This window comes from Piliocolobus tephrosceles, chromosome 21 (assembly GCF_002776525.5).
Source record: "Piliocolobus tephrosceles isolate RC106 chromosome 21, ASM277652v3, whole genome shotgun sequence".
In the NCBI taxonomy this organism is placed as follows: domain Eukaryota; kingdom Metazoa; phylum Chordata; class Mammalia; order Primates; family Cercopithecidae; genus Piliocolobus; species Piliocolobus tephrosceles.
In genome coordinates, this window is record NC_045454.1 from 6,480,619 (window position 1) to 6,496,517 (window position 15,899).

Genomic DNA, 15,899 nt, shown 5'->3' on the forward strand with positions numbered 1-15,899 from the left:
TGATGAAACCCCGTCTCTACTGAAAATAGAAAAATTAGCCTGGCGTGGTAGCAGGTGTCTGTAATCCCAGCTACTCAGGAGGGATGAGGCAGGAGAATCACTTGAACCCAGGAGACAGAAGTTGTAGTGAGCTGGGATCATGACATTTCACTCCAGCCTAGGCAACAAGAGTGAAACTCTGTCTCAAAAAAAAAAAAAAAAGTTCAATTGAGCATATACTTAGTGTGTTAAGTGTAGAGGAGAGGAGTATGCTAGACACAAGGACGAACCACAAATGCCCAATCATAATGGGAAATTCTTTTTTTTATTTTTTATTTTTTATTCTTTTTTGAGACAGAGTCTCACTCTGTCGCCCAGGCTGGAGTGCAGTGGCCAGATCTCAGCTCACTGCAAACTCCGCCTCCCAGGTTTATGCCATTCTCCTGCCTCAGCCTCCTGAGTAGCTGGGACTACAGGCACCCGCCACCTCGCCCGGCTAGTTTTTTGTATTTTTTAGTAGGGACGGGGTTTCACCGTGTTAGCCAGGATGGTCTTGATCTCCTGACCTCGTGATCCGCTCGTCTCAGCCTCCCAAAGTGCTGGGATTACAGGCTTGAGCCACCGCGCCCGGTGGGAAATGCTTAACATACCTCTCTCAGTTACTGAGACAAAAAGCTAAAAGGGTATAGATTAACCATTGCTGGCAAACTTTCTGTAAAGGTGCAGACAGATGACAAATATTTTAGTCTCTGCCGGCTAAATGGTCTCGTCTGCATCTACTAGGTTCTGCAATTATAGAATGAAAGTAGCTATACAGAATGTATAAACAAATGGGTGTGGCTGTGTTCTGATAAAACATTATTTACAAAAACAGGCAGCTAACCCACAATAGTCCTAACCCCAAAAAAGTTAGAATGACATAAATGATTAACAAACTTGACCAATCTAAAACACTGCACTCAATAATTTTCCTCAGATGCACATAGAACATTTATAAAAACTCACCATATGGTTAGCCATCAGGCAAGTCTAAGTAAATTTCAAAGGATTAAAACCATACAGAATTTTTTCTCTAACTACAGTGGAATTAAGCTATAAATCAATATCAAAATGATTTATTTGCCATAGAATAGTCATGTGACTTTTTGGAACTATCAATTCAGAACGTGTTTTTTTCTTGTCAGAATGATTGGCAGTTATGCCATACACTTCTAAATAATCTGAGTTCAAAAAAAAATCACAGTGGAAATATTTTCAATTGCATTTTAATAAGAATTCTACATGTAAACCCTTGTTGAATTTAACCTAAGCAGTCAGTGGAGGAAATTTATAACCTTGAATGCAAGTATTAGAAAAGAAGGAAGGATGAAAATGAATGAATAAACACCTATCTCTATAATTCTTTTTTTTCTATTCTATTGATTGGTGTTTGGAAATGCTGGTTTTATGTAATTGTTAGAGAGGCTTCACTTTTTCTGTGATTTGTGAATGTTACGTAATATTGGAGTCATCTATACTATAAAGATTAGATAGAACTCATCAGGCTCTGATGACTCTTTTTAACTTTTTTTCATGGAAATTGAGAGTATAGTATAATATTTGCCCATAACTTAGCTTCAACAGTTATCAATTCATATTCATCTATCATATCAGTCATATTTATCTGTGCCTCCACTTTTGTTTTACTCTGGAGAATTTCATAGCAAATCCAAGCCTTCATGCCTTGAAACTTGTAAGTATCCCAGTATGAATCTCTAACCGGTGTGGTCATTAAAAAAATTTATAACCACTAGACCATTTCCTTTTTGTTTTTTCTTTTAGAGATGGGATCTTGCTGTGTTGCTCAGGCTGGTCTTGAACTCCTGGGCTCAAGCAGTCCTCCTGCCTTGACTTCCCAAAGTGCTAGGATTACAGGTGTGAGCCAATTCACCCATCCTAGACCATTTTCAGTCTATCCAAGTTAATAATAATTTCTTTCCTTATCTTTTTGGGCGGACAGACATTCGCTCTGTCACTGAGGCTGGACCGTAGTGGCATGATCTTTTCTCACTGCAATTACCGCCTCCTGGGTTGAAGCAGTTCTCCTGCTTCAGCCTCCTGAGTAGCTGGGCTTACAGGCATCCGCCATCACACCAGGGTAAGTTGTGTATTTTTTGTAGAGATGGGGTTTCATCCTGTTGGCCAGGCTAGTCTTGAACTCTTGACCTCAAGTGGTCTGCCCATGTTGGCCTCCCACAGTGCTGGGGTTACAGGCGTGAGCCACTGTGCCCAGCCTATTTCTTTAGTTCATTGAATAGCTAGTCCGTATTCAGTTTTTTTCTGATCATCTCATCATTGTCTTTTAACATTGGATTGTTTAAATCATGATCCAAATGATGTGGGTGCTTTCGATTTGCTTGCTGTATCTCTTAGATCTCTTTAATTTTATAACAACTCCCCTTTTTTAATTTTTTTGTTATTTTTTGCTCTCATACCTCTTCATATGTTGCGGTGGGAAGTACACAGCACCATCCACGAAGGATTCTTACCTAAAAAAATTGAACATGGGACTAATCAAACCTCTAAGTTGAACTACTCACTTAATTAAAAGGAAAAATTGGGAGTTGGGTAGGTAGAGAACAACAAGTTAAACTATACCATGAGGCTGGGAGCAGTCACTCATGCCTGTAATCCTAGCACGTTGGGAGGCTGAGGCAGGAGGATTGCTTGAGGCCAAGAGTTGAAGACCAACCTGGCCAACATAGCAAGACCCTGTCTCTATTAAAAAAAAAATTTTAGCCAGGTATAGTGGCTCACGCCTGTAATCTCAGCACTTTGGGAGGCTGAGGCAGGTGGATCATGAGGTCAGGAGTTCAAGACCAGCCTGGCCAAGATGGAGAAACCTTGTCTTTACTAAAAATACAAAAATTAGCTGGGCATGGTGGTGGGCACCTGTAATCCCAGCTACTTAGGAGGCTGAGGCAGAGAATTGCTTGAACCCAGGAGGCGGAGTTTGCAGTGAGCTGAGATCGCGCTACTGCACTCCAGCCTGGCGACAGATTGAGACTCCTTCTCAAAAAAAAAAAAAATTTTTAGAAAACCCACACAAAATGATACCCTGATACAGCAGCCAGCCAAATCCAAAGGTAGGCCATCATATGAGAGAAATTACCTGTTTCCTTCCTCTCTGCTTCATTCTTCCCAAAAGCAGATAAGGCTGAGGGCTTGTAATGGTTTGGAAGCATCCTAACTTTTATTTGAAGTGGAGGGCTTTTTTTATTGCCTTTTTTTTTTTTTTTCGAGGCAGGATCTTGCTGTGTTGTGCAGGTTGGAATGCAGTGATGCGATCATAAACTCAATTCAGCCTGGAACTCCTGGGCTCAAGCGATTCTCCTGCCTTACCATCCTAAGTATCTGGGGCTACATGCATGCACCACCATGCCTGGCTGATTTTTAAATTTTTTTGTAGAGACAAAGTCTTGGTATGTTGCCCAGGCTGGTCTCGAACTCCTGGCCTCAAGGAATTCTCCTGCCTTCACCTCCAGAATTGCTGCAATTACAGGCCTGAGCCAACACAGCAGGCCCTAGTTTTTTTTTTTTTTTTTTATTGGATACCGTTGGCTGCCAATCTGACATCCAAGCCCCTTTTGTTAAGCAAGTTCCTCTTTAATTTAGGTGGCTGTCCCTCTGGATATTTGACCTGAACCTCAGTTCAGTAGGAAATCCAGATTATTCTTACCACTGAGGGTGGTATATCATTGCCATTCTCAGTTACATTGCCGTGTTCTCCGCGTGAGTATCTGGTGCAATTCTGATGTACTACATATGACGGAAAGTCTGCCATGAGCTTCTGGGAAATGGCTGGATCCTGGATGTTTCAGCTCTGGAGATCTCAGCTCCAACCCATTCATGCATAACTGCCTTCTCCACCTCTTAGCCATCCATACGGATTTCTACATTTGGGTCGGGTACCACTGTTTTTGGACTGGCCCTGTAGGGAGTCTAGGCTGAAGGGCTGGGGCTGGGATGAAGCAGTCTCAGGATTGAAGGTAGAGGAGGTTTGCATTTTGACCAGTGTGTTTACCAATGGGTCAGAAAATGGCTTGGAGATGAGCTCTCTGGGTGTAAAGGATACAGGCTTGCTAGAGAGTCTTGAGAATGACTTGCTGGGGTGACAGCAGAATTCAAGTTGGTCTCACAGTGTGGGTGTTCTCAGAGTGTGACTTTCTAGAGTGGCTCTTGGGGAGACTTATCTCTGAACTGCTGCTTCTGGGGCAAGGATAGGACCACCTTTGCTTTCCTGCCTGTGTGGAAGGAGCAGGCTGCGCACGCACACTGAATATTGCATTAGGAGATCGCAGGCTCTTGTTTATGTAGCTGTGACTGTGTGACCACCCCGCAGTGTAAAGCACTGGGAAGTAAAGTTCTAAAAGTGAGCGGGAAGGAGAACAAATTTGCACCGTGAGGCTGTTGTAGGAGGGAAGTGTCACAAGGGAGAGAGCCAGATGTAGATTCAAGTTCCCACGCTTCTAATTAGGAAGAATGTTAACCTGCACAACACACTTCGTCTCAGCAAGCCTCAGCTTACTCATGTTTAAAATGGAAATAATAACGAGTACCTTATAAAGTAGTATTGAGGGTTTAGTAAGACAGTGCGTATGGTTTGTTTGATTAGTAAGACAGTGCAGTAAACAAAAAATTTAGGAGCATGTGGCTGCCGGTGAATTTAAGTCGGTTTCCTGAGCCACCACTTCTTTTATGTTTTTATTTTTAGAGACAGTCTTGCCATGTTGTCCAGGCTGGTCTTGAACTCTAGAGCTCAGGTGAGATCCACCCATCTCAGCCTCTACAATAGCTGAGACCCTAGGGCCCATGCCACCATGCCTGGCTTTACCACTTCCTTCATTGTCTTACCTAAAACATATATGTGAGAACTTGGCAGTAGACAAGACCATAAGGTGGTTTTTGTTTACTATCTCCTGTTTCACATCCATTCTATTTCTGACGTAACCCCCCCCAAAAAAAGGCATTCCTCCTGCTCATTCCATATCTTCCTATGGACCAGTGCCCCATGATTCCAGGGTGTTAAGGAGACCAACGAAATATTGGAACCTGATGTTAATGTGAGTCCAGATGGCAATTGGAGGCTTGTGGTCCTAGGAGCACGTTTCTTATCATTGAATTTGGTCTTGAATCCCCAGGTTCTAGCCTATGGGAACAAGACATTTTCAGTAATGGAAGAAAGAGCTTCCAGGCTAGGGAAGATCATCGTTTCCAGTGGTAGCTTGACCTGAGATGATACCTGACCACAACTTCTGGGAAGGCCCAGAATAGACAGAAGAGAGAGAACACCCTAGAGTTGCTAGCCCCTAAGAGTTGAAGAAAATGGCCAAGGCCCAGGTGAGGTTTGTTTTACCTATTTTGTCTTTTGTTTCCCAGTGGATCTGTGGAAGCTTGTAAAAGACAGTCTGGTTAAATGAGATAGTGTATTCGGATAAAAATCAGGATCTGTCAGAAAATAAGTTTAAGTTGGAATCTTAAAATCCTGGCAAATTAAGAAACGAGATATATAGATCGGGGGGTTTGTGCCAAGTTCTTAATGTCGGAACATAGCTAAGTGACTGTTAAGACCCTGTGGGTTTTCTCTGCTTTAAACTGTGTCTCCTTTTTTTTGGCAGCTGAAATAACAGGAAACACATGAAAAATGCCACGATTGTAATGTCTGTGAGGAGAGAGCAAGGCAGTTCTTCAGGGGAGGTAAATGTGTCATTGCTGTTAGATCTTGAGAAATGTCTTTCCTTCAGAGAGCTTTTGTGGTTGACAGTATCCTCAAAGTCAGCCTTGTAATAAAGGCATGGGATGTTTTCTTTGGCTTTTTCCTTTTATTTAGTGGGGTAAACTAAGGAGTAATGCCAAAGGAAAACTGGATTGGACAAAATTCTTTGAAAATAGGGTACTTTGAAAATAGACGCTCTGGTCATCTGACTTTGCCCAGAAGTAAAGCCTAGAGTATCCAATAGAATGAATGGCCTGCCTGACCTTTGATCCTCCATGAAGTAGAATTCTCTCAGCCAGATTTTTGTTATTGATACAGCAGGAGACAACTAACAGCTCCATTCTTTGGTAACAGCTGGGAATGCAGATACTGACAATGCTTCTTTCTTACCTTCTTAACTCCAGGTTCAAAAAGACAAAGCACCAGTTCTACCTGTTTTGCTTTTTCTATGTTTAATTACCGAAATGATACATGGCTACATTTGCATGCAAGAGATGCAAGCAAACGGAAGCATTTGTATCAAAAGACAGTATCTCCTTTCACCCTTTTTCTGCCCAAACTTCAACCCAAAGGGTAATAAATAAGTGTTCATAGTTTGGGTCTCTATCTAGTTCCTCCTGTGATTGACATCTGATAGAATATATTTTTATTTAGGTACATTTCTGTATACATACGTGTGCACTTATATAATTGTATATATTATTACTTTTTTTCCCCCAAGATGGAGTCTTGCTCTCTTGCCCAGAGCTGGAGTGCAATGGCGCAGTCTTGGCTCACTGCAACCTCCGCCTCCTGGGCTCAAGCAATTCTCCTGCCTCAGCCTCCCGAGTAGCTGGGATTACAGGTGCACGCCACCACACCCCGCTAATTTTTGTATTTTTAGTAGAGATGGGGTTTCACCATGTTGGCCAGGCTAGTCTCGAACTCCTGACCTCATGAGCCCCCTGCCTCAGCCTCCCAAAGTGCTGGGATTTCAGGTGTTAGCCACCACACCCAACCATATTATTACTTTTTTTTTTTTTTTTTTTTTGGAGACAGAGTCTCACTCTGTTGCCCAGTGGCGTGATCTTGGCTCACTGTAAGGTTCACGCCATTCTCCTGCCTCAGCCTCCCGAGCAGCTGGGACTACAGATGTCCCCCACCATGCCCAGCTAACTTTTTGTATTTTTAGTGGAGGCAGGGTTTCACCGTGTTAACCAGGATGGTCTTACTCTCCTGACTTCGTGATCTGCCCTCCTTGGCCTTCCAAAGTGCTGGGATTACAGTTGTGAGCCACCACGCCCAGCCATTTTAGTACATTTTTAAAAATATGTCTTAGATCATATATTATTTGGGAGCTTAATTTTTTGCGTTTAAGAGAATTCCTTGGAGATCATTGATAATCATGTGGTTATGTATACATCTACCTCATTGATTTTAACATTTTTGTAGTATATTACAGCATGGAGGTGCTGTAATTTATCCCTGCCTGCTTTTGATAGACATTTAGATTATTGATAAGTTTTTCGTTACCAGAAACAAAGGAATAATGAACATTCTTATTACACGTTCTTATCTATGCAAATACTGCCTTAGTGCTTTTTTAGGGTAGGAAGTATTGCTGGAATTCCATGGTCCTTTGGTATGTGAAATAGTCATGGTGTGCATAATTTGTCATGGAGAAAAGGATCAAGACGTGTCCCTGTCCCTCTTTTCTGCATCATCTATTGTTATCCACCTCAGATTCCATTGGAATTGTTCTCATAGGGATCACTGTCATTCGAAGATGTGGCTGTGGACTTCAGCAGGGAAGAGTGGCAGTCTTTGGACTGGTCTCAGAAGGTCTTGTACAAGGAAGTAATGTTGGAAAACTACAGCAACCTAGTATCAGTAGGTAAGGACAGCATCACAGTCGCTTACCTTTTCTTTCTTATTTGGTGACCTCTGTAGGGTCCTGTAAATATTTAATGGTTTAGACTAAAGCATTGTATGCCACAGATTTTTTGTTGTTGTGATAAAATGTATAACATAAAATTTACCATCTTAACCATAAGTGTGCAGTTCATTGGGATTCACTCATAGTGTTGTCATGCACCCACCACCACTACCTTCTGTCTTCTAAAATGGAAACTCTGTACTCACAAAACAACTACCCATTCCCCCACTTCTCCCCAGCCCCTTGCAACCACCATTCACTTTCTGTTTTTAGGATTTTGACTTCTCTAAGTACCTCATATAAGTGGAATCATATAGTGTCTGTCTTTTTGTGTCTGGCTTATTTCACTTAGTATGATGTTCTCAAGGTTTATCCATGTTGTCGCGTGTGCCTGAACTTCCTTTTTAAGGCTGAATGATATTCTTTTGTATGTATGTACCACCTTTTGCTTATCCACTTATCTGTTAAGGAACACTGGGTTGCCTCCACGTTTGAGGGCTTGTGAATCATGTTGCTATGAATATGGGTGTACAAATATCTCTTCGGGACCCTGATTTCCATTCTTTGGGGTATATACCCGGAGGTGGAATTGCTGGGTGATATGGTCATTCCTTTGTTAATTTTTTGAGGAACAGTTTTCCACAATATCAGTACCATTTTACATTCCCACCAAGAGTGCACAGGGTCCCAGTTTCTCCACATTGTTGCCAACAATTGTTATTTTCTGTTTTTTTTTTTGTTTGCTAGTAGCCATCCTAATGGGTATGAGTGTGTAATAGACTTGTATTTTCCTCCCTGGCACAAAGTGGTTGTGTGTTTTACTGAGTGAAAGATTTTTACTTTATCAAAGTGCAAATGCTGTGGTTCCTGAGACATAACTCTATCTTCATCCATTCCCCAAGCACATGTGCCAAGTGTTCAGTGATCTCCTGTTTACAGGGTATCAAGGCATCAAGCCAGATTCACTCTTCAAGTTGGAGCAAGGAGAACCCCCATGGATAGTAGAAGGAGCAGCCCACAGTCAAACCTGTCCAGGTAAGTGAGTGAAAACTAAGAAAATGGGGAGAAATGGCATGAAAATCCCAGCTGGTCGGAGAAGGGTTGATGCTTTTAAAATGTTCTTTAGAGGACTTTACAGTAGGTGGTGGCCCAGAAACCTAATCAGCCTTTCTGCCTCATTGTCCATCCCTAATAGAACTGTCCCTTCCCGGCTCTCAAAGGATAATGTCTTCTTTTTTTTTTTTGAGACGGAGTCTGGCTCTGTCACCCAGGCTGGAGTGCAGTGGCCGGATCTCAGCTCACTGCAAAGTCCGCCTCCTGGGTTTACGCCATTCTCCTGGCTCAGCCTCCTGAGCAGCTGGAACTACAGGCGCCCGCCACCTCGCCCGGCTAGTTTTTTGTATTTTTAGTAGAGACGGGGTTTCACCGTGTTAGCCAGGATGGTCTCGATCTCCTGACCTCGTGATCCGCCCGTCTTGGCCTCCCAAAGTGCTGGGATTACAGGCTTGAGCCACCGCGCCCGGCCCAGGATAATGTCTTCTTTTCTTCTATTTTCTGGATCTAATTTCAGTCCATCTCATTGAAGACCTTGAATTCTTACCTGGTTCCATTCTTCCCAGCCTGCTCCCGGCTTTTGTCCCTTCCCGCTCCCTACCTTACTTGCTTTGAAATTCCTCTTGTAACCCATCTGGATTGTGTTGCCTTTTTTTTTTTTTTTTGAGACAGAGTCTCGCACTGTTGGCTGGGCTGGAGTGCAGTGGTGCAATCTTGGCTCACTGCAACCTCCACCTCCCAGATTCAAGTGATTCTCATGCCTCAGCCTCCCGAGTAGCTGGGATTACAGGTGCCAGCTACTGGCAAAATACAAAAAAATAATTTTTTTGTATTTTTAATAGAGATGGGGTTTCACTACATTGGCCAGGCTGGTCTCGAACTCCTGACCTCATGATCCGCCCACCTTGGCCTCCCAAAGTGCTAGGATTTCAGGCATGAGCCACTGCACCTGGTTCGATTGTGTTACTTTTAGCACTTCTGTCGCTTAAAAGCGTACCCCGGCCCCTTTGGAAAGGGCCGATTTCCTTTACTGAAAATCACCTCACCTTAGCACATGTCAAAGCCCCCACACCTTGTCTCTCAGGGCATCTCTGTCGACTTACTCACCCACTACTCCCCACTTTTCCAGCTTCTGTTTTCTTTTTATCTTCTGCTGATTCTTCTGGTAGAAGTTTAATTCACCCTCAAGGCCTAAGCTCTCTGTTCCCTACTGGAGACTCGCAAATAGACATCTCTGCTGCTAACGTCTCATCTGCACTCTAACCCGCTGTGTGTCGCCAGCCGCCAGGACAGCTCTCCAAATGTTTCCTTCTTCCAGTATGTGAAACCGGAATCCTCCTTTCTCCCAGATGTTTCTCCCATCATATAGTATACTCATATATACTAAAGATTTCAGCTCTGTCTTCTGACAAATGGCTTTATGCAGATATCTCCTTTTCCGTAATCTCACCTACCTTCTTATTCTATATTTTGCCAGCACCCAGGACGAGTATTCTGTGAAATTCTTCTTCCCTCGGCTTCAGGGTTAGAAGCTGGAATTCTCTTTCCTCCTGGAAAACCCTTTCCCTCCCTGTGCATTATATTTAGGTTCTGCTGTATTGCCCACCACTCTGGTTCCTGCTCACCTTGGCGTTGCTTTGAGTCTTCTCGGTTTACTCTGTTCTATGTCTGAATGTCTCAGCTGCTCCTGTTAATTTTTATTGTTTTGAACACTCCACTCTCAAGCCCCACCTCACAGTAGGCCATGGTAATAGAGGTTCGCATCACCTCCATTGCTGCACCTTTGACTGACTTCCGTTTTTCTGTGAGTTCCGTTTGATGTGATGGCTTCATTCCCCTCTGGGCAGGGGCCGTCAAGGCGCTGGAACTTGATGAGAAGACATGAGGAGTGAGTGTTGCTTGAAGAAACAAGAGGTCCACATATATTCAGAGATTCAGAAGAGAAGAACCCAGCCACATAGAAAAAGTATTAGGGTTGTGGTAGGAGAATCAGAAGATGTCCATGAAATAAGTGACAAAATTATTCCAAGGAGGAGGAAGGCATATGTTTTATTGAATGCTAGAGATAAGAGGAAGGCATATATTTTATTGAATGCTACAGATAATGTCAAATAACATGAGGACTGACATCTGTGCATTTGATCATGTTGCATTTTTACATCCAGATACTGCTGTCTTTCACTGTCACCTCTTGTTTTACTTCCAAGAAGTAGTTTTTGACTATTGCAGGGCACATTTGGAGCTCCCTCTTTTTTTTTTTTTTTTTGGAGACAGAGTTTTGCTCTTGTTGCCCAGGCTGGCGTGCAGTGGCCCAATCTTGGCTCACTGCAACCTCCGCCTCCCAGGTTCAAGGGATTCTCCTGCGTCAGCCTTCCAAGTAGCTGAGATTATAGGTGCCCACCACCATGCCCTGCCAATTTTTTTTTTTTTTTGTATTTTTAGTAGAGACGGGGTTTCACCATGTTGGCCAGGTTGGTCTCAAACTCCTCCCACCTGCCTTGACCTCCCAAAGTGCTGGGATTACAGACGTGAGCCACTGCGCCTGGCCACCCTCTTTTCTGACTTTTACCTCCTTTGTGTCTATGCTGCACTAACTTAGTAACGGTCATGTATTGTTTTGTGCGTGTATTTTACTGGTTGGTATGAGGCTTCTTTTACCCTCATTTTATTAAATGGCACCAGCACCTACATAGGTGTTTAAGCTACATATTGAACAATTATCTTCAATTCTTCCCTTTTCTACTGGCAATATTTGTTCTAAGAGTGAATCCTGTCTTTCCCTCCTCCATACTTATGTCCTTGTGTTTTCACATTTCTCCATCTCCACTGTAATTATTCCTGATCAAGCCACTTGAATTCTGCCATAGCCTCTGGGGTATTCTCTTCTATAATTTCATCTCTCCAATTCATTCTCCATAGAACAATCATGTTTTGAAACTGTCAATTCAGAGCATGTTTTCTTGGCAAAAAATGTTTGGTGGCTTACTGCCATTGTTCTTAGGATAAATTCCAGTTTCTAACAAAGTCTTCCTCCAAAATCTCTATGTTGTTAATTCTGCCAGCCTTGCCAAACTTTTGTAGTTCTACTTCACTCAAGCTCAGGATATTCCAGGTAAACCAGCTTCTCTTACATTTTTTTTTTAATCACCTAGGTTTTTTCTGCCTCTGGGTTTTCACACTGGCTATTCCCTTTTCTTGGAATATGTTCTTTATTTTGTTCCTTGCATAACATTGCTCATTCTTAACCCTATGATGTGAGCCACTTCCTTTGTACTGTTCTTCACGTTCTGTAATTTTCTTGCTTCTTTGCATACCTGTTGATTCTCTATCTTTACCTGAATGATAGGTTCATGGAGAGAGAGAATATATTATTAGTCACTGTAGTATCCCAAATACCAGTCCATTCAGTGTTTGTTGGGTGAATATATCCATCCCCTCCATCTATTTTTGATTTATTCCGGTTGCACTGTGTTTCTGTTTCTACTCTGTCTCCATTTGCAAGGTCCGATTTGGGAGGCAGCCCAAGTTGTATTGATTCATTGTAGAGTATTTAGTAGAGACAGGGTTTCACCATGTTGGCCAGGCTGGTCTCAAACTCCTCCCACCTGCCTTGACCTCCCAAAGTGCTGGGATTACAGAGTTGCTAAAGTTGTTGTATTTTCCTTTTACTGTTTTATAGTATCATCCTTTTTCACAGAGGGTGAGGTACGCTACTCTGAGACCTGAGATCTTATAAAAGCCAGCCAAAACGATGGCATTTTTGCACCTTCTGCTACCTCCACAAAAAATTACCATGGATGTTCTTATTGTTCTTTTTCCTAGAAGAAATTTGGGGGGATTGACCATATGCAGTGGTACCCAGAAAACCAAAATAAGCTTAAACATTTCAAAAGATGTCAGTAAAGTTACGCCCTTGGAAAAAAGTTTGATTTATTTAAGAGCGTTGTTCCTTTAATATAAAGACACAAGAAGTTTGGCTCACGTTGTAAAAGTTTGAAATCTCATTTAGGGTTTGTTATCCAGAATAGAAGATACGCAGGAAAAGATTCTGATGCATTTGGTGGATATGGGAAATCATGCCTCCATATCAAGCGTGACAGAACTCTTACTGGAGTTAAATACCATAGATGTGTTAAACCCACCAGCCCTAAATCACAGCTCAATGACCATCAAAAAATTTGTGTAGGAGAGAAACCACATGAATGCAGTGTGTGCGGGAGAGCCTTCTCCAGGAAAGCACAGCTTATTCAACATCAGAGAACTGAAAGAGGAGAGAAACCCCATGGATGTGGTGAATGTGGGAAAACATTCATGAGGAAGATTCAGCTCATTGAGCATCAGAGAACTCACACGGGAGAGAAGCCCCATGAATGTGGTGAATGTGGGAAAGCCTTCTCCAGAAAGTCACAGCTCATGGTCCATCAGAGAACCCATACAGGAGAGAAACCCTACAGATGCAGCGAATGCGGAAAAGCCTTCAGCCGGAAGTGCCGGCTCAATAGACATCAGCGATCCCATACTGGAGAGAAACTCTATGGGTGCAGTGTGTGTGGGAAAGCCTTTTCTCAGAAGGCTTACCTCATTGCACACCAGAGACTTCACACAGGAGAGAAGCCTTACAAATGCAGTGATTGTGGAAGAACTTTCTATTTTAAGTCAGACCTGACCAGACATCAGAGAATTCATACAGGAGAGAAACCTTATGAATGTCATGAGTGTGAAAAAGCCTTTAGAAGCAAGTCAAAGCTCATTCAGCATCAGCGTACTCACACTGGAGAGAGACCATATTCTTGCAGCGAATGTGGCAAAGCCTTTGCCCACATGTCAGTCCTCATTAAACATAAGAAAACTCACATAAGAGAGAAAGCCATACATTCACTGAAGGTGGAGAAACCTTCTTCAAGGAGTCATACCTCCTTATACATGAGTGAACACATGCAAGAACAAAAGACTGTATCTATAGAAATGCCTGCCTCAGGATCCCCGCCATTGTTAAACAAGAGTGAGCGCCTAGCGGGTAGAAATGTAGTCATCGTAGAACAACCTTTTCCAAGAAATCAAGCCTTTGTAGTTAATCGGGAATTTGAACAGGGAATAAGCCTCGCAAATGAAGTGAATGTGGCCCCATCAGTAATAAACTATATCTTGTATGTTACAGATATTATATAAGAATAAATCTTCTGATACCAGAAAGGTGGGAAAATCTTTATTAGGAATCCTGCAGCCACTATATGCCAGAGAGCTCATTTAGGGCTGAAACACTGGAGGCAGTGGTCGTGGAGGACATTTCTGTGAGAAGTCAAACCTGTTAAATGCCATTGAAATCATGTTGGGCAGAAATGCATCTGTTATGAGGAAGCCTTTACCTGGATGTGATATCTCAGTTGGTATCAAAGAATTCTTACAGGAATATTTATGAAAGATTGTGATGGTGCTTTTAGCACTAAATTGTGCCTTGTGTGCCAAAGAAACAAGGACAACTGTAGAGGCAATGGATATGGAAAACATTTTTAGTAAAATATGGGAGAATTTATAGAAAAGAAAAGCTCTTGAAAGTAAGACATGATGGAAACTCACCAAATTAACTCCTGTATCACACTTTTATGTCTTCAGAGTCTTGGAGGGACATGTTTAATAAATGAAATCTTGAACCCCAGGAATGGTATTATGTAATGAAAACCTATGAATATAACAAATATGGAAGTAAAATTATGTTAGTTTCTTATGAGTGCTGCACCCAACTAACACAGATTTAATGACTTAGAACAACACAAAATCATTATCTTAGAGTTCTGGAGGTCTGAAGTCCAAATGCATCTCATGGGGCTACATCAAGCTGTAGACAGGGCTGCTTTTCTTTTTGGAGGCTCTAGGGGAGCATCTTTCCTTGCCCTTCCAGTTCCTAGAAGTTGCCCAGATTCTGTGGTTTGGGGCTTCTTTCAAAACCAGCAATGGCCAATCAGTCTGACATCACTCAAACACTTGAGTGTTCTGTCTCCCTCTTCCATGTTTGAGGACCCTTGTGGTTACACTGGGAAAACCCAGATAAGCCAGGATAATCTCCCTATCTGATTATGATCCAGGTATGTTAACATTTTACTCTGTAATCACAGAATCTTATGCTATGATTGTTATATGTGAACATTGTAGATGCTCTTGAAATGTTAAAATCGCATCAGCACTGGAAAATAACTCCTAAATGTCCAGAAAAAACATGAGATTTATGATGCTTGAAATGTTGCTAAACATAAATTTGTATCTGTTCCGAAATTATGTAAATTAACGTACCCGGCCAGGCCCAGTGGCTCACACCTATAATCTCAGCACTTTGGGAGGCCAAGGCAGGATGATCACTTGAGCCCAGGAATTTGAGACCACTCTGAGCAACATAGTGAGACTCTATCTCTACAAAAAAATAAAAATAAACAATAGCTGGACATGGTGGTGTGTGCCCATAGTTCCAGCTACTTGGGAGGCTGAGGCAAGAGGATTGCTTGAGCCCAGGAGTTCTAGGCTGCAGTGAGCTGTGATTGTGCCACTGCACTCCTGCCTGAGTGACAAGACTCTGTTTCTAAAAAAAAGGTTGGGGGGAGGTGGAACTAACATGCCTTATTATGAGTATGGAATGCATATGACATAATGCACCTGGATATTGACTAATCTTTTTCATAGCCAACTCCAACAGTCCCGTTTTCTTTTACAGTAAATGTCTAATGTATATAATCTCCTGCCTTAAATGTCTAAAAAAGATACACAAAATGTATGAATGAACTTCATCAGACATTGAGAAGCAAAGGGCTCAGGATGGCTTTCCATGAGAGAAAGGAAACAATGAAATGAGCCTTATGATTGCCCCAGCTTAGTGCCTGGAGAAAGTTTCCAGTCTGCAGCAATGAGAGGAGAAAGCCAAGCAGATCCCAGCCATCTTTCTGAATTGAGACAGAGTTTAGGGTTTGAGGAATTCAAGGTGACCCAAATTCATGAGTTGGATTACTGGAGAAGAGCTGCACTCAGGAATTGAGAGTCCTATCGAGTTTCCCCTACAAGCCTTTGAGTCGTAATCAGCACATGTATGTGAGGAAAACCCCCCTAGGCTGGAGGAAGAACAGGAAGAAATGAACATGCAGAAAAATCCTTGGATCATACACAAGGTTGGGAGTAATTGGCATTTCCACCAGCTGGAATGGAAACACCTCC

General features: G+C 42.4%; 1 protein-coding gene across 7 annotated transcripts in view; it reads left to right on the top strand.

The window, feature by feature from the left end:
- Window positions 1–15,899, top strand: part of ZNF577 (zinc finger protein 577) — a 34,022-nt gene that overhangs the window by 2,372 nt on the left and 15,751 nt on the right. For 3 of the 7 annotated variants that reach the window (XM_023182367.1, XM_031934811.1, XM_023182369.1), the window contains exons 3-7: window positions 5,160–5,358; window positions 5,637–5,715; window positions 7,481–7,607; window positions 8,589–8,684; window positions 12,712–14,411. In XM_023182367.1, the coding sequence (XP_023038135.1) occupies window positions 5,656–5,715; window positions 7,481–7,607; window positions 8,589–8,684; window positions 12,712–13,871 (1,443 nt within the window). In that variant the 5' untranslated portion in view covers window positions 5,160–5,358; window positions 5,637–5,655 and the 3' untranslated portion in view covers window positions 13,872–14,411. Of the gene's footprint in view, window positions 1–5,159; window positions 5,359–5,636; window positions 5,716–7,480; window positions 7,608–8,588; window positions 8,685–12,711; window positions 14,412–15,899 lie in introns of those variants that run through there. The other 4 variants (XM_023182371.1, XM_031934812.1, XM_023182370.1 and 1 more) reach the window with 3 other exon arrangements.